Source organism: Natator depressus, chromosome 21 (genome assembly GCF_965152275.1).
Source record: "Natator depressus isolate rNatDep1 chromosome 21, rNatDep2.hap1, whole genome shotgun sequence".
Taxonomy (NCBI): Eukaryota; Metazoa; Chordata; order Testudines; family Cheloniidae; genus Natator; species Natator depressus.
This window is the reverse complement of record NC_134254.1, coordinates 7,167,065-7,185,901: the sequence shown is the minus strand read 5'-3', so window position 1 is coordinate 7,185,901 and position 18,837 is coordinate 7,167,065. Positions and strand designations below refer to the sequence as shown.

At 44.5% G+C, this 18,837-nt stretch overlaps 1 protein-coding gene across 1 annotated transcript; it reads right to left on the bottom strand.

Moving 5' to 3' along the window:
- Positions 1 to 16,839: 16,839 nt before the first annotated feature.
- Positions 16,840 to 17,782, bottom strand: TMEM81 (transmembrane protein 81). Its single transcript, XM_074936349.1, has one exon. The coding sequence runs from the start codon at positions 17,635 to 17,637 to the stop codon at positions 16,840 to 16,842; it is 798 nt and encodes a 265-aa protein (XP_074792450.1). The 5' UTR covers positions 17,638 to 17,782.
- Positions 17,783 to 18,837: the final 1,055 nt, after the last annotated feature.

The window sequence follows — 18,837 nt, the reverse complement described above, 5'->3', positions numbered from 1 at the left end:
AGTGATCATCCGCTGGCATGTTTGATGGACAGGAAAGGGCATTTGCTTTGTTTCAAAACAGGATCCTTCCAAGAGGAGCAATCATTAGACAAACACCACAATGCAGCTGACTTTTTCTTTTTTTAAAAAAGAGGACTGAAGCATGGCAAACAGAGTCCTTTCCGCTTCCTAACTAGTGAGGAACAAGAACCCCATGTAGCCAGCAACCCCTTGTGCCTTTTTCTCAAGCTAGGAGACCACAGCTGGTTGGCCATTCACTCCTACATGCCACAGCTGTTGTCCCTGGCGTGCATGTTTAAGACTCTGTGTGAACAGAGATAAGTTAACCTCTCGTGTGCTGTGGCTCATGAGGGACTCTCCTTTGCAAACCATATAAAGATGAAGGCACTGATGGCATCTACAAATCTGTGCCAGTCCCTCCTCCTCACATTATTAAACTCAGGGGGCACGTAGGGGTTTAAAACGTTCCCATCTCAGTCATGCATTCCCCTCTATGGGACACAGATCAAATCAAAATCCTAGCCAGAGGCTGGGTTTTCCTAAAAGCTTTTGCTGCTCCATTTGTCTCTGTAACAGCCTCCTTGCCATTCTGGTGGAAGAGGAATAAGGTGCCAGTAGCTCTAAGGGGTGTAAGACAATTTAACGAGATTTGCAGGCAGACGTCTGCTCCGACTGCCCCAGGGATTCCCACACCAGCACTGATGCTTTTCCTGTAGGCTGCCAGTTAAACATACTGACAAAACAAGGAAAGCTTGGGGCTTTACCAGTAGGTAACTGAACTCTGCAGCAGAAGGAAATGAAATCAGCACAGAGGAAGCCCTAATCCTATTCCAAGGCAGAGGCAATGCGCAAGTGGAGAAGGGGCTGTTTGGAATCATGTTTATTGCCCTCAAAGCCAAGAACTGCTGGGGTTGGGGGTCTGAATGGAGATTTCATGTCATGTTTATGTATCTGGCTACTGTGTACCAACAGCTGGAAGTTGAAATGAAAACATTCACATTGGAAATAAGAGGGAACTTATTAACAGGGAGAGTAATTGACTATTGGAACAGTTTACCGAGGGACATAGAAAATTCATCATAATTTGGAGATTTTAAATCAGAACTGGATGCCTTGCTAAAAGATGTGCTCTGGTTCAGGCACAAATTATCAGGCTTTTTAATGTTCAGTGACACAGAAAGCAATCCTTTCCGTTCCTGCAGGAATCAGTGGGTGAAATTCTCTGGTCTGTGTTATACAGGAGGTTGCACTAAATGATTATAATAGTCCCCCTCTGGCCTTAAACTCTATTAATCTCCTTTCATCCAGATCCGAAAACGTTTTGCAAATCCACAGGCAGATGCTGCAATGGCATGCATGCTGAAAAGCTCAATATCTTAGAAAAAACCTGCCTCCACATTCTAAACAGCAGCTAGCATTGTGCAGCTGGTATGGCTGACTTGCCCGAGCAGCATACAGTAGAAAAATGGTGCTGTACTGAGGATCCTCATGAGGATCTGCAATATCCCGAAGTCAGTGGGTGTGATGTGAAGAAATGGGGGAGAGGAGTCCAGACAAAACTGACATGCTACTTACATTACGCCCTGGAAGAACATAAATTACAACAGAAAACTGACAGCAAGTCAAGGTTGCTCTGAAGAAGCGAGTCCAGAACCAGACACTGGTGAGACTGTTGTTTCAGCCACACCACATCCCCCAGTTTCAGAGTAACAGCCGTGTTAGTCTGTATTCGCAAAAAGAAAAGGAGTACTTGTGGCACCTTAGAGACTAACCAATTTATCTGAGCATGAGCTTTCGTGAGCTACAGCTCACTTGAGCTGTAGCTCACGAAAGCTCATGCTCAGATAAATTGGTTAGTCTCTAAGGTGCCACAAGTACTCCTTTTCTTTTTGCACATCCCCCAGTGACACTCAACTTAGTCCCTTAGAGCATATGGCTGAGTGCCCAGCTGTGTGGCCTAGCAACATAGGGACTCTCCTCAGGGGGTCTGGACAGAGGTAATAAGATTTCTCTCCTGCCTGTCAGGTCGGCATACACAAATATGTGCTCTTGATGCTGGAGCAGCACCAAAAGCTGAATGATTTACACCAGCCTCTCAGTGCCTTGCTTGCGGCTAGGGCCTGGCCCTTTCCTCATCTCTGTGCATTAAGTGATCGCACGGCTAACTCCAAGACAGATGCTTTCTGTATCTCCCTTGGTTGGTTTGGGTGGCATGACTCCCAACCCATCACAGCAGCCTGTCAGGGCTACCAAGCTCTCTCCCCATCTCCCAGGAGACCCGAGCATGTTAGAAGCTCTGTGGTCTTTAGAGGGTCACCCCTGGGACTCCCCTGGGTAGTTCTGATAGAGATTCCACTTTCTCTGCAGTAAGACAGGGAATAAGCAGGATGTGCTTGTACTCTCCTTGCCTACAACAAATTCATCAATACTCACAATCAAATAGCTTCTGGTCTAGTAGTTAGGGCACTAGCGTCCGACTTGGGAAACCTGGATTCACGTCCCTGTTCTGTCAGATTCCCTGTGTGACCTTGGCTTTGACCAAGTCACTTGGCCTCTCTGTGCCTTAGCTCCCGTCTGTAAAATGGGGACAGTGGCCCTACCTCAAGATAAAGTCACTAAAGATGGTGAGGAGTTCAGACTCCGCACTACTGGGGCCATGTAAGTAACTAATAGACATAGTTAAACAAAATGGGAAATCAAAAGCTCATAATGGGCAAGACAGGAAGCACACCAAGCAATGCTGGAGCGACACAAGGAAAGCGAGAGAGCAGAGGAGGGACATAGGTAACTGGGCAGGGGAGCAAGAAGGACATCGCAGAGCCAATATTCCTGAGCCCCGCGAGGTCCAGCCAGGGGTGTCTAATTGCAGTGTAGATAAACCCTGAGTTTATTTACACTGCATGAGGCCCGGACTCTATAAATCACAAAGCAGCCCGGTCTAAGTGACCTCAGAACAGCTAGCCCTTCACTGGATGGAAAGTGGTTTGTGCTGAGGGCCTGGTCTGCTTCTGAGAGCCGCAAAGAGAAGAGGCCCCCACACGCCAGGTGAGCTAGTCTGTGCTCACGGTGTGGCACATCAGTTTACTTTGACAAGAGTTAATAAGAGTCTTGGCTTAGGGGCGGAGGGAGGGGGAAGATACAGCTGTGGGTCTGGTTCAGAGTTCATCTCTGCCCCAGCAAAACCAAGGGGCAAGCTGCACAGACAACCTTCTTCTCCTAACAGACGCGCTAAAAGCTAGCTATTATTATTATATTTATTAGATCTCACACGCACCCAGCATCCTTCCGCTGGAGAAGGGATGGCAGAAGAAAGATTCAAAGGGCAGGGAGGGGGTAATGGAGAGGGCAGGAAAGGGTCTCTTTCCTCCTCCTCACCTTGAGGAGTGATTTGGGTGTTTTCCTGTGGCCTGCAGAGCACCGTGCACACTTACCATGCTAGGTAAGTAACATGGATTACAAACCCACTCAGACAAAGCTTCCCATCCCTCCTACGCTCTATGTTACAAAGCATAAACATCATTATCACAACATTCAGATCCTAGAAGAATAATGCCTTACGTAATAAAGCCTCAATTATCCAAACGCCATCTATTTAAAACTCCCTGCCACCCAAACAGGGTCATGTTCCCTGTTGTCTATTAACTACATGGTAAATAATCCTCATTATTCTAACTTAATCAATGACCCCATGACATTTGGATCAGGAAGGGTATACGGCATGCACACCACACCTTTCACGCAGGGATCTCACACCACTTTACAGAGGTGGATAAGTATTTTTATCCTCATATGACAGATGAGGAAACTGAGGCACAGAGAGGCTAAGGCTACACAAAGTCAGCTACAAAGGTAGGAAGAGAACCCCCTGCTGTATCTACTATACCATGCTACACGCCAGATTAAGCCTAGATTCATGTACATAGCTAGAGCCACAGGCACCACCTCTCCAATGTCAGGCTCACTGTCCTCGCTCCAGTTGGTACTTCCACAGGGATGGTAAAAAAGGGCACCTGTCAGTGGGTAGGGCAGCACTCCAGCTCAGCATCAAAGTCCGTGTGATTGGACACAAAGACAGCAGCTGTTTCTTCTTCCCATCACAGCCGCTTCCGTTAAAAACAGGCTAACCTGAAAAAGTATAGTTGGTTGCTATACAAACTGCTTCCAAAATCCAGGCCACCAGGTGCTGTCCAGGCAGCCCCAGGTGCCACTTTCAAAGGAGACTCTGCAAGTCTAAAACGACCTCCCAAGAAGGCACACAAATGCAAGCTCAGGCTCATTTTGAAGGCACTACCCCCTTTCCTATTGTTTCTTGTGTTGTGTTTGATGAGATCCATGGGCTGGGACATTAATGGGTGGGGCCCATTACCCAGTTTGATGTAAAAATCAGGGATTTACATTCCAAAGAGATTTCGTAAAGGTGAAGGTGGTGTTATTAAGCAAGTTAGCAGGCGTCAGCCAGAACTCATAAATCCCTCAGTCCCAGGCTGAGATGGCAGTTCTGCTTTCTCAGCAACTGTAACCATTAATGCCTGGGGTCATGATGTCTTTGACTGAAAGCAGAATTCAGCACGAGCAAATACATTTATCCTCGCAGGTAAATCCTCCAGTCTTCGGCGGAACTTCTGAATGCATAGCACGTTCTAAACATAGGCCTGGAGAATACGACGGGAACAATCTGCATTCGGCAAGGGAGAAAACCATTTCTAGCTCTAATTTCTAGGGGATTCTACCTTCTTTACTACCATGGTCTGCTCTATACATTAGTCATGCGCAAACCTCAAAAAGACCCCAAAGCTTGGTTCAAGCAGCACTGTCTAGTATTTAAAATACATGACTGAGATCTATGCCTGCTTCTGCCATAGATACACTGTGTGACCACTGACCTTGGGAAGTTACTTCCTTTATCCATAAAATGGCAATACAATACCCCAGTGTTGTTAGGCGTCACTAATGCATATTAATTTCAGATCAGCAGACCAAAACACTAAAGACTTGCAAAATATTATAAACTGCAGAAGTTCAGATGTTTCTAGGAACCACCTCAAACACTCATCTGGGACAGCCTGGACATCTGAGTCAGGCCAGGAATACCATGAGCACAGCCTTTGTTGTGACATTTCCGCATATGTGCCCAGCACAATTCTGATTCAGTAACTACAGTGACTAAGGAGAAAAAACAAGGAGTCTGGTGGCACCTTAAAGACTAACAGATTTATTTGGGCATAAGCTTTTGTGAACACCACTTCTTCAGATGCATGGAGTGAAAATTACAGATGCAGGCATTATATAATGACACATGAAGGGAAGGGAGTTAACTTATATAAAATGCCTGCATCTGTAATTTTCACTCCATGCATCTGAAGAAGTGGTGTTCACGAAAGCTTATGCCCAAATAAATCTTAGTCTTTAAGGTGCCACCAGACTCCTTGTTGTTTTTGTGGATACAGACTAACACGGCTACCCCCCCCATACTTCAGGAGTAAAAAGTTAGCCAAATTTTTGTCATCCTTACAAAAGTTTCAGTTCAAGGTTCAGGTTAGTATTTGCTTGATCTGAACTGATACATCACTCCCAGCACGAAGGTAATTAGTGAAATGTAGCTGTGACGAGCTGTCACTCCAACGCGCAAAAAAAGGATGATTTAAGCAAATGCTTTTGGTAACATCAAAACACTGCACTCCAAGAGTCAAGAGGGAGCTGCTTTGCAGTCATGAAATCAAGAGCCATGATTTGTATCCCACCTGAGGGGAAAAAAAAAAATCACCACTTCAAGTCATCAAGGACATTTTAGAGGATTTCTTGCTTCCAACTTTTGCATTGTTTATTGTTTTGATTCTATAATGTTTGCTGTGGACCCAACACTGGACACTTCCTTCTAGATCCCTAGAGATTGCTAATATCCAGGCTCAGCTTCTCAAGAGATTTCGTTAATTACTTCCTACACAACTGTTGCGTCACTTTGTGAATTCCAAATGGGCAAGTAAAGGGATCACACAACCCATCCCCCTGCCTCAGCAGGATGCAGAGAGACCAAAATAAATAAATAAACCCCATACTGAAAAAGCATTAGAGAGAAACGGTCCGTCTCCACAATAAGCCAACAGGCTTAGACAAACTAGCCCTGGGATTGGTCAAAGGGCAGTAATGAAAGGCCCCTCGCCCATTGGAACCATAAACAAGTGCATCCCTTTTAAATGTAAGGGACACAGAGAAAGAATGGGACGATTGCTCATCTGAGTGAACTCAAAAGTTTGGGGCAGAGACAGAGGGAAAGAACTGAACAAGGCTTTGAAGATTCTGCGAATCCAACAACAAAAACAGCCCCAAGAAAAAGGGACGGCTCAAACATGATCTTTCTCTTCTCCTCTTGGGACCGAATTAAGGTACAGAGAAATTATCTTTTGCTTCCATGTGAGTAAATCCTTATGCCAAGAGGTGCAATAGATGGTAGAATCTGCTCTCTACACTGGTGATGCTTCACACCAACAACATAGAGGGACCCTTCCTCTTATTTCAGTCAAATACATTTCTATCACGGAGGCTGAAATAAGTGATCAGACATTGCAGTTTCCCAAAAAATTCCTATTAAAACATTAGCAGTTGATCTCATTATCTCTGTGGACACCAGTGTCCACATCACATGGCAGTGCTTATATTATTAACAGTGGTGAATGGCATTTTAAAAACATCACATGGGTCTTTAGATTTTTCCTCCAGGGCTTTTTTGTTTCTTGTTTTTTACCTTCTAGTTTTTGCCTCCTTATTCGTGTTTAGCTAGGTTTTCAGGCGAGCTCAGGGCCAGATTTTCAAGGGCCCAGCACTCACATCAGGGGGCCACGTTTTCACAAGAGCTCAGCACCCAATGTTTGAGAATCTGGCCATTTATTTTGGTATCTATGTGGAAGCTGAGTTCGTCTGAAAATCTGCCCTTAAGTGGCAGCTTTCTGTGGATGCAGTTGGGCTCTGCAGTAATGTCTGCATAGGAGCCTGAGCCTGCGCTCATTGAAGCCACACACAAAACTCCCACTAAAATCCATGGGAGCAAAATGAGACCCAGAGCAATCAAAGTAAAAGGTGGAAGTTGGGTTGTTTTTAGTGTCAGATGATTTGATTCCAGAGACCTTGATCAAATCAGAGGAGCAAAATTAAAAATTGACTGAACTAAGTGGAAAAATGTATAGTCACTTTGTAATAATAGATTTATGTTATTTACATATTTGGTATTTAATTTGCTGCATACTCACAGCATATCAACTGTACAATTGCTGCTGTAATAACTAAGACATGAATAATCTGTTTAATTCAGTATATTTAACACAGTTCATATAAATATTACTGCTTAGAATAAATGCTGCAGTGCTAGATCCACTATGGTTTTCATAATATCTAAGACCAATGTGATAAGGGCAGTAAAATGATATTTCTTATCACCTATAGTTCTTTATGTACAAGCCTTCCTCACATATAATTACTAGAAGAGTATAAATAAATTCAGAAGTTAATTAATCCACAGAAGTCGCCATAAAAGTCAGCCAGTTATTTCAGATAGTTATTTCCTTTTTTAAGTACAAGGGGAAAGTGCTGGCAAGTGCTACAATTGTAACAGTTACCCAGTGTACTCATGCTATTTAAGATGTTCCGATTTGCCTAAACTCCAATTATCTGAGCATCCCCACCAGCCAACATTCTCTCCCCCTCTCTAAAACAAAGTTTAACGTACCACACCAGACCCTGCAAGCCTCCCAACTGATTTCACCACCGTACACCTTGGCCATTTGGCACTGAGGGCAGCAGAGACTAAACTTATCCCCCTGCTTTTCCAAGAGACCAGATTCCTACTACTTGAGTGAAAGGAGAATCTTCATTATCAGGAGAGCACGTGTGACACATAACTGGGCAGCTATGGTCCTTTCCCCTACCGGGCAGTGGTACACTTATATGCACTTTAGCCAGTTGACATTCTATGTATTCATGTAAGCACTCAAGAGCATATGTCACACTTTCCCCCCCTGGACTCCCTGAAATCACCGAGAGCTAAGGGTTTGCACAATCAGTCCTCAAGGCTGTCCATGAGCTGTCGATTGAGTACCTAGTAGCATCCGCACAGTTGCTGCTCTCACAGTATTCATGATTATTTTGTAACTTGCTTTGAGATGTCTGAAGAGATGTGACACCCAAGTGCAGTACTCTTCAAGCTGGATTGTTTCATTTATTCTAGCAGTTGAGGGAAGTGTTCAAGGTAAAACACACGATGCAGGAACAAGTGAAAGAACAAGAGCTCTTGTGGTAGGTAGCAAGCATATAAAAACACCCAATCAATTTCTCCGCTAAGCAGATGAATTACTCTATTTTTGTGGTTCAGGAGAACCAAAATCAAGAGATAGTGTAAAACACTCTCTTTACCACATAGAATACAAAATCTATAAAATGTTGCCTCGTATACCACTGCCCTCTACTGGATGGAATCATAACAGCTCATCTGTGTCATAAATCCCGTAAATGGTGAACAGAGATTCTCCTTAGGCTCAAGTGGTAAAAGCCTAGGGGTTTTTTTGGAGAAGGAAGAGCCAATTCTATCCCCACTGCCTCCTGGAAGTTCTGAGCAGCTGTGATGTGCAGGGACAGAGGGATCCATAAAACCCTAGATGGCCACAGATTTGTCACAGTATTTTCTTCTCTTTGATGACCTTAGTTCAAATGGGTGAAGTACTGGAGTGACAAACAGAGAAGAATCAGCAGTGACCTCAAAAAGCTCAGCAACCTTAACCAGCCACATCTCTGCTCTATAAGCAGCATATGGGGTTTATTTTCCTCTTCATCACCATCAAAATTCCAGAAGTTAAGGCAATCTGGTTATTCAATGTAGATAAACTTCAATAGCAAACAGTGATTTAAACAGCTGCCTCTGCCCCATTACTCTGTTATGCACACGGTAATGCCATTAGCAAATTTGACTTCCTTCCTGCATGCAATCTGGCTGATTTTAGAATGGGCAAAGATAATTGTTTCCTAATTATCAGGACCATTGGCAAGGACCTGACATTTGTGCTGCAAGGGCCTCCTGCCAAGAATCCACATAACAAGAGTTGAGTTTAGACAGCAGCAGCTCACCCAGCTCTGCCCGTGCATGAGAAAGAGAGAGAGAGACGGGCAGATGGCATCAGCAGGGGGAAGGGGGATTTAGATAACAATGGGAAAGAGGATTTTTTTTTTTAAATGCACTATAAGTTGGGGGCAGAAAATGTTTTTTCTCCTGCAGTGCAGCCATGTAGAGCTGGGATGGCCTACTTGTATGAATGGGCATGATACACATGCATAACAGGAAGAGAGGATTAACAAATGCAGAGATGGATAAAGATTAGACAGTGCCAGCATCCTTCAGGACTTCATCCATTTTGGATCTGTTCAGGGAGGCCAGACTATGCCTCCACCTCAGTACAGACTCTGGGATCTTCCTCCCAGCAAGTCTGCTGGACTATGTTAGCCAACATATTTTAACTAGCATGTTTTAGATCTCTAGTGAGACAGGGCAAATCACAATTAACATACTGGCTGCTCAAGGTGAATCATAGACTCATCCCATCTGAAAAATCAGAACCATCATGCCCAAATCTGGGCACCCACAATTAGTGGACACTTTTGGAAAATGTTGGCTTTCACATACCTAGGCCTCAGTTATTCCATCTCTAAAATGGGGAGAATGCCTTTGTAAAGCAATTGACACATTCAGTTGCTATTGAGAGGCAAAAGTGCCATTATTCTCCCTTTCCCACCATGAGACCTCCTCCACCTGGGAATAAGACAATGGTTTGGTCTGTCCCCTCGAAGTCTAAAGGCACCATCACCATAGCACATAAACTCTGTACGTAGGTTGCAAAGGGCAGGGAGACCTGTCCAGATGGGATAGCAAATTCTTTGCTGGTTTAACTGTTAGTGTACAACTTGAGCATGAGTTTGCCCCCACTCTTTGGGCACTGAGAGGCAGCCTGCCCCAAATATGACCAGAGTTGGACTCACCCTGTTCCTTCAGTTGATGCACAGTGCATTATGAAAAGCAAAGCTCATGCAATGGGATTGCTGGCAGCAACCTCCTCCCCTTGTGGCACGAGATTTCAGAGAGGGAATCCGAATTACAAAGCCCCTCTTGCTCCTTTCCATTAAAGATCTGCCTTCTTGTGTATTGCATATGAGAAAAAGGGTGGGCGAGAGACCTTTGTACGTCCTGGGATATGCGTTGCATCAGTTGCAAAGGCAACCATCACAGCAGTGCTTTGGATTGCACTTGTGAGTACAAGTGCAAGCAGACAAACAAGCAGCTCCTACGGAGTTTAACACTAAGGCCACTAAAATGCTGCTCATCAAAAACCGTGGCAAGAGCAGACCTGTGCGTTGGATGATAAGAATTCTGGGGGCAGTGAGAAACAGGAATCTAAGGACTTGTGCCTATGCAGAGTTGTGCTGGTTTAATTGGAGATGTCATGTTAAATCATTGCAAAAGCTGCTGCAGTGTGGACATGTTTACCTCCGTTTAAAACAGGCCTATTGCAGTTTTGTTTAAAAAAATTAGGAACAGATTGAAGCTAGACCAAAAGAAGTCTGTTTTGAAAAGAATAGCGTCCAAAGAGGAGTTTTCACCAGTTTAACTAAATCAGTGCATGACTAGGTGTAGACAACCCCTTATTCTTATTGTTATGATATATTCAGTGATCCCAAAAGCATTTTACAGATACATAGGGATCACTTCATTCGCTACTTCTGCAGTAGAATAGGGCAGCTGTTAAAAGCCTTACCATCAGTGATCTTCTTCTTAAAATGGGATAGATTTCTATGCCCCCTAGAAACTGATAAATTCTGAATAGTGACGCCATAGCAGAAATAGCAACCAGTACTGCCTTGAGATGGGGAACAGCCAGCGGCAGGGAGGATGGGCTTAGTTACTGACAAATTCGAAACATGTTTCACTTACAGAATATTACTTGCTAAGGTAGACATTTAACATTTCATTTCGTAAACCTCCACCAGATCAACGGGAAGGACATCTCCAGTGCTGCCCTGCAGGAGGCACTAGAAATACTTCAGAGCACAGACGACCAAATCACGCTGGAGGTGCAGAGAGAGAAGTCCTCCCACAAACCGCCCCAAACATCCGATGCCGCAACCCAGACGGACTCCAGCTGGTGGGATGAGCAGTGCCCACACAGGGAGGATTTCACCCCATCGGATTTTAATCTCTTCCTTGGCAGGTATGTGCATGGCTTTGCTTGGGGGTCTTCCACGAAGCAAAGATGGGATAATTATCCACCTCTCACCTCTGGACCTGCCCTGAACAGCTTTGCAATAGACATATGAATCTTACTCTTAGACTCCCTGTGCCTCAGCAAGTTGGTGAACGCTTTGGAAAAGCTGCTCATGCTTTCCTTGGCCTTCCCACTGTAGTAGCCTTGCCACAAGATTCGCTGGGTCCACAACTGCACTATCCTGTGATTAAAGATCCTGCAGTGAGCACTATGAATATGGACGGCCCAGCACTGGTTATTCACAAGTTAACCGATAGCTGAAAGACCAATATTTCCCCCATCTGAATCCTTTTAGGCTTAGTAAATGCTGTGTTGATTTACACAAAGCCCATTCTTACTAAAGGGCTACTTCCGGAGAGATTTGTGCGTCACACGGCTATCGACAATGCAAGCTTCCCACACAGACTGCTCGCTCATTTCTGGTTCCTGTCAACCTGAGTGGATTTCTAATGGTCAACGTCCTGTAACTTGAGTATAGCCCAATCTTGCTCTTGCCCTGCCCGTTCAGTTTTGGCCAATCACACCATAAGAGCAAGCCACTACCGCTGCCTGAGTGTATGACATTTAAAAGGAAAGCTTTCAGATTCATAGGCCACACCCATCCTCCTAGGGGATCACTGTCTGTCTTTTATTTAACACTCCCCGCAGGTCCTGCTACAATTACTTGCTGCCCCAAGATCAGAATGACGACAATGAACTTGGTTACCTGCCGACTGCACCTCACGACGTGGAAAACGAAGAAGAGTTGGACTACAAGGTAGCATTTCTCCCTCTTCATATTTGCCTTTGTACATAGAGAGGCTCCTAGGCACTATGCTAATATAAATACTAATTAATAATGGAATCAAATCAGACTCCTCTCCTGGGCTGGGGAGGAAGGGAGCTGGAGCAGTCACGCTCTGAAAATCTTATTCAGCCACCTCAGCCTTACCCTGAGTCAGGGCTGTTAAATTAGACATAACGTTCTCTGTACATGTAACGTTTTGTTTCTCTCTCTTTCAGGAACTGGCCCTCGTTCGTCAAAAGGAGCTGAGCTTCAGCAGCTGTCATACCACCCCTAAAGATAACTACAGCATCTGCTTGAGCTTGGTAAGCACAGGCCCAAACGTATTTATACAGCAAACATGGGGACCGAAGAGGGTGACGGGCAACTCGAACTTCTGAAGGACTGTGCTAAGCCCTGGGTTGAGGCAGGAATGAAATTTGATCCCATATTTGTCCAGTGCGCTGTGGTTTATGGTTTGGTCAACCTCTGCTCAGTAGAGGTCCGTCCATGCCTGAAATAGAAAGGTGTTGTGGGTTAGGACTGAAAGGCACTGGTAGAGCTGTGTAGAGGGCTGGGATTTGAATGTGTTTGCATTGCAATGTATTTCCAAAGCAAGTCTCAATAAACATGCCTCAGAGCATCTCCCTAGAGTTTAACAATATTCTGCTCAGTGAGAAGCAAGGAAGATAACATGGAAGCGAGTGAGGAGGCAAATTAAAATATAATTTGCTACAAGACTCCATTAATCCTGCATTTCCCTATTCAGCCAGTTATTATAATCTGCCTTTAATGTAATGCATTAGATGGGAAATGTTCCATCTCCCATGAAGTCTGCAATGCATTGCAATCCATCTGCAGTAGCTTACTGAGTGCTGTGTTTCCATTTCTTGATAGCTGGCTTAGGGACTCCTGCATAGCTGGGTAGGAAAACTGCATTAGGAAAAACTAAAAACTGTGTGTGTGTGTTCATTTTTAGACAGAAGAGGAAGATGAGGAGGATGAAAAGGGAGGAGAGCCGACATTTCTGCTCCCCCATGACTGGGACAGTGGGGTTGGCTGTACCGATGGAAGCACCCAGCTGGATGAGAATTCAGGACCCGATATGGATGCTGAACTCCCCTATGTCCAGAAGAGGGAGAGGGCAGATCACTGTGCGGGCGGAACACGTGCAAGTAGTGAGCTAGCTACTGAGGAGTTCTTAACCTACGAGGAGTTAAGTGATTCCAGTTTCTATGGTGTAAGCCCAGAAGAGTACAGGAGATTTCAAGAAATCTTGGAAAGAAAATGCCACCAATATCAGTTGTTTAAGACTCTTAATCGAGACCAAAGAACACCACATGCTTCAGAAGCTCAGGAGGAGGGGTCTGAGCAACCCACACTGCAAGACCAATGGCTTGCTAAGTATCCTTTGGGCCAGTCTCATGCAGACTGCCCTCCACTGGTTGGAGACAGCGCCATGAGCGAAGAAAAAGGGACAAACCACAAAGCTGGACTTCGTCCTCAGAATGCAGTGAATGGAGTCAGAGAACAAGCAAATGTGGATAAATCAACAGAAGGGCAGAAGGAGCCAGAACCAGTTTCTCTTACACCCGAGAACATTGCTACTGGACCAAAAGCACTTGTGATTCCGTATCATGCACGCCGTTACGTGAGCTATATGAACCTAGTGCAGGAAGACGCCTCTGTAGAGGGCTTAAGCGACCAGCCTAGTCCACCAATGCTCTCACATCAATGCAGCAAAGGCATCCAGGGCAAACTAGATGAGGGGAACAGGTGGAGCCTGACATGCAAAAGGAGCAGACAACTGTTGAATAAACAGCAGAAGAGTCAGCTGCTAAAGGACAGGGCACTGAGGATCATGGAGGAACGCAGTGGAATGACAACAGATGACGATGCCTTGAGTGAGCTGAAGACTGGGAAGTACTGGAACAAGGCTGAGAGGAGGCAACACTTGCTCTTGTCCAAGCAGCAGAAACAAAGAAAGGAGCTCATGGTGCAAAGCCGGATGGAGCAGCTGAAGGAAGATGACAGAACAGGGACTGAGGGCAGAAGAGATCTTAGTATTATTGAGCTGAGTCAAAAGAAGCTGATGAAGAGGAGAAGCAGGAGAGTCTTGGACAACTGGATCACTATCCAGGAGCTTCTATCCCATGGGACCAAATCTCTAGATGGCAGGACAATGTATAGCCCTTTGTTGTCAGTCACCACAGTGTAGAGCTCCAATGTCTCTTTCCAGAGTGGACATCCGACAGGGCTCAGCAAAATGTGAAACACAGGTTTGTGACCAGCTCCACATACCACTGACCCCCTGCAGGAAGCCAACAGAGTACACTGAATTCTCAGTAACACTGGCACGCATGCACATCCCTGGACTATTAGAAAACAGATACAGAAGAGGCGTCTAGTCTCCCTCTCCCTTCTGCCAGTGCAGGGCTTTTCTCCCTACAGTATGTTATCTATAAGTGACAGGGATTTGGAGACTTCTCACAGGAGATTATATTACAATATGGACATCACAGAAAAGAAAGTTTTCCTGGTACTCAGCCTAAATCTTCCTTGCCTTCATTTGCACCTCATATCTACCCCCAGTGGTGACCCTGAATTCCTCTTCCTCTGCATTTACATTCATTTATATAGCCAAGTGGTAGCAACTCACAGATCTTACTTTCCTCACTACCCTGGAGGACTATGGATAAATCCTTGACCTACCGTAGTCCCACAAGGCCAGTTTTCAGTGCCAGCACAAGAGAGGAAATGCTGCAAGTACATTAAAGAAACCTCGCACCTATTGTTCCCGAAGCATGGTAATACAGTTTTTATTTTCCAGAGCTTGGGTTCTAGCCCTATTTTTCTGAGAAGTCCTTTAAACTGAAGAAACATTGTTGCAAATACATCTGTGGAGTAAGTAGGAATTTGCTCTGGAAATTGAAACAAAGTAGTAACGGACAGTCATTTATTATAACCATATAATCAAATTGACTTTTCAAAGAGGTTGCAGCGTGCGCACTCTCAATGACTAGCAATTAAGGTACAGAAGTCAAAGGAGCTGTGCCAGTTTCCACTAGCTGAAGACCCAGCCCTGTGTATTTAAACATAATATATTTCATACTGGCTTTTTCGAAGATGCTCTGCAGAGAACTTGTTTAATTTTGTATTCATCCCCTTCTGTCATAAACTATCACATTTTTGTAAAGAAGTAACCATGGGGATTTGCATAATACATTTCAAATGTCAGTACTAAAGCTTGTCATAATTTTTCCCTGAATTAGATGTACTGTAGATTTTTCTGCTTTCCTAATTTCTTTCACAGAGTGAAAGACCCAGTAAACCAGAGACAGAGACTAGAGTGAGAAAAGACCTCTGTGGATCTCACTGCCAGTGGGGCACTGTTCCCTACTGTTGATTGCTACGTGATTTATTCTCTCAACACAGGGAAAGTGACATCAGCAGATTCATAAGAGCACTGAATCCTTTAAAAAAAGTCCTTAAGAATAAATTGGTTTCTGAATGGCTGAAGGAGGACTTATCCATACTCTGAAGTGGATGGGTCCCGGTACATGTGCCAACTTAGACGAAAATTGTGGTTGTGCCAGCTAATGCTTGCAGCCTCCCCATTCTGGCCTGCAAAGGAAGCTTGAGTGGCTCCAAACTGTTGCATGATTGGGGTTTAGAACTGTCCAAGGTCCAGTGGGGAAGAGAGCGCATACGCACCCACAGAAAAGGCAGTGGAGACCCAGCAACGAAGTTCATCATTGGGGCAATGCGATAAGGTAGCCAATGCACAAAAATGATTGAACTGAAGGTCTAGAAGACATGACCTATGAGGGAAGATTGAAAAAATAGGATTTTTTTAGTCCGGAGAAGAGAAGACTGAGGGGGGACATGATAACAGTTTTCAACTACATAAAAGGTCATTACAAAGAGGAGTCTCTCTTGTTCTTGTTAACCTCTGAAGATAGGACAAGAAGCAATGGGCTTAAATTGGAGCAAGGGTGGTTTAGGTTGGACATTAGAAAAAAATTCCTGTCAGGGTAGTTAAGCACCGGGAGGTGCTTGCCTAGGGAGGTTGTGGAATCTCCATCATTGAAGATTTTTAAGGGTCGGTTAGATAAACATCTATCAGGGATGGTCTAGATAATACTTAGTCCTGCCTTGAGTGTAGGGGACTGGACTATAAGACCTCTTGAGGTCCCTTCCAGTACTATGATTGTCTCACTACATGTTTGCACAGCACCTAGCACAAGGGAGCTCCAATCTCAGGCAGGACCTATATGCACTACTGCAGTACAATTAAGGTAGGGAGAGGGAGCCCAGAAAACTAGCCGCAAAAGCCAGCAGTGGAATCAATACTAGCTAGGGGAACACTGTTCTGAACTAGTCAGAGGGTAGCAAGATGGCAACTGGTGAGCAATGAGCAGTCTACTCTATCAACAATCATCTATACCCTCCTAAAGTTCTAGTCTTAGGTGGCTCCGTTGGACACCCAAAATTAATGGACCTTTTCGAAAATGTAGGTTCTAAGTAACTTGCCCAAGTCTGCAGCAGGGCTATCATTAAGACTCAGGAGTTCCTGGTTCCAAAGTCCTGTGGTGACGTACCACAGACTTATGAAACTAAAAGCAAGCACATTATGAGAGATTATTTTATTGCTTTAATAGTTAAATCTCAGTTTATCAGAAACACACACCTACATCAGTTTGAAATACTGCCACTAAGACAGCATAAGTATTGCAATAAGCCATCCTTCTATCAGAAGAGACCACATTAAAAAGCAGTTCACTCCTCTGTGGGTCTGTTTTTCCTGCGAGCCTCCAGCAAAAAGTAGAGAACTGTGCCCACTAACACACCTCCTGCCACCCCACTTCCAATTCCTATCAGGAACACCAACAAGGCCCTTCTTTGCCAAGACTGCTGATGCCATTGTACTACGACACTGGTGCCATTCTGTTGGTTTGCTTCCTTTTCATTTGCTGCTAGTTTCTGTTCCAGAGTCAAGGATTTCTGAAAGTTCAGATCCACTAAATCATTAGGGATCACTCGAAGCCCAAAGTAGATCCTCCTGACAAGCTTGAATGTCTTCATCAGCTGCACATCACACCTGTAAGTCCCTGCATCAGATTCTTTGGCAGGGGAAAGTTTAATGACATAGCTTGGGGTCTTGAAAGGTTTGAAAAGCAGATCATCTGTGGTGATTATGCCTCTGGCAAGCCTCCAGGTGTAGATAAAGGCCTGGCTGCCAACACCAATCATCTCAGAGGTCAGGCAGCTGAGCTCAAATGGTTTGCCAACGGGGACAGTGAAATGGAGTAACCCACAGATCCAGTTGGTCAGGCAGTCTGACCTGCGGAAGATACAATGACTCCTTTTGCCATGCGGATCAATCTGACATATCTCCTCCACCTTGAAGCCCAGGCCACAGGTGACACTGCAGGATGTGGTACTGACCAAAACCTTAGCCACTGCTGACTTCAGCTGCGCTGGGATGGTAACTGTCTCAAGGGAAGCTGCCAACAAAGGCAGATAGAAACCAAAAGCTAATGTCCCACAGATACAGCTGTTTTCCAAGGTCTTCATCTCTGCATAGTCAATTTTATAAGCCACTTCTAAGTCAATGGCAGTTAGTAGTCCAACAAGTGCAAGTCATTCTTCATAAGTGTTCATCCTACGTATTACCGAAATTCCAGCAGCAGAATCTTCGTGAACTAACTCCCCACATACATTAAATCCTCCAAGAACAAGGACTTGAAGTGAAACGCTGCTAAAGAAAATGCAACCTATTAATAGGTTAGTCCTTGTTCGTCACATGGGTTCCTATTTCTATAACAGATGTTTCACAGCTCATTTTAAACTACTCAACTCCAACAACAGGAAACCCCATTTGATACAAAATATTTTAATTTAAACTCTCAGGGAGCAGAAGGGAGAACCGAAAAATGATTTTAAAACAACTTCTGCAGCAAAGAGAAGTTATTCCAGTTGAATTTCTCCAACCCCAAACTATAAAACACAATCCATAATAAAATCTTGAAACCCCAATACAATGCCAACAAAACAATAGGAAAATAGTACTTACCATGTATGTGAGAAGTACTGTCTTACATATTTGTACCTTGAAATTTAAAGCATTCCCCAAATCTCCAAGATCACAAAGATAAGCTTTTGACTTCATTGCCATCAGAACATCAAGAGTTTAAAGGCAAACTGGTAAATATTTTAATATAACCACTTATATGCTTGGCTATTTTCCTTTCTAATAGGACAGCAGACATTTTGTATATGCAGAGAGGTGACCTGGTTCTTCACTTCCCTCCATGGCTCAATTAAGTCTCTAAAGTTTCCATAACACATGCTACTGTGAAACAATGATGATGTCATAAACCAGCATAAGAACATAAGAATGGCCCTACTGGGTCAGACCAAAAGTCCATCTAGCCTAGTATCCTGTCTTCCGACAGTGGCCAGTGCTAGGTGCCCCAGACGGAATGAATAGAACAGGTAATCATCAAGTGATCCACTGTTGCTTCTGGCAAACAAAGGCTAGGGACACCATTCCTGCCTACCATTCCAGCCTTCCACGAGGCAGGATGATGGCACAAAGAACGTCGCACTCATCCAGGCAAGCATCTTAAATGGATGATTTGATGAAGAAAGCTCCAAAATGGCCACAGCACATTAGAATACTGAAGTTAGTAAAGCCAGGCAGCCCCATTTGAGCTGACAGTATCAGCGTTCGTGCGTAAGTCTGGGAGTCAGGAGCCCCAGGTTCTGCAGAGG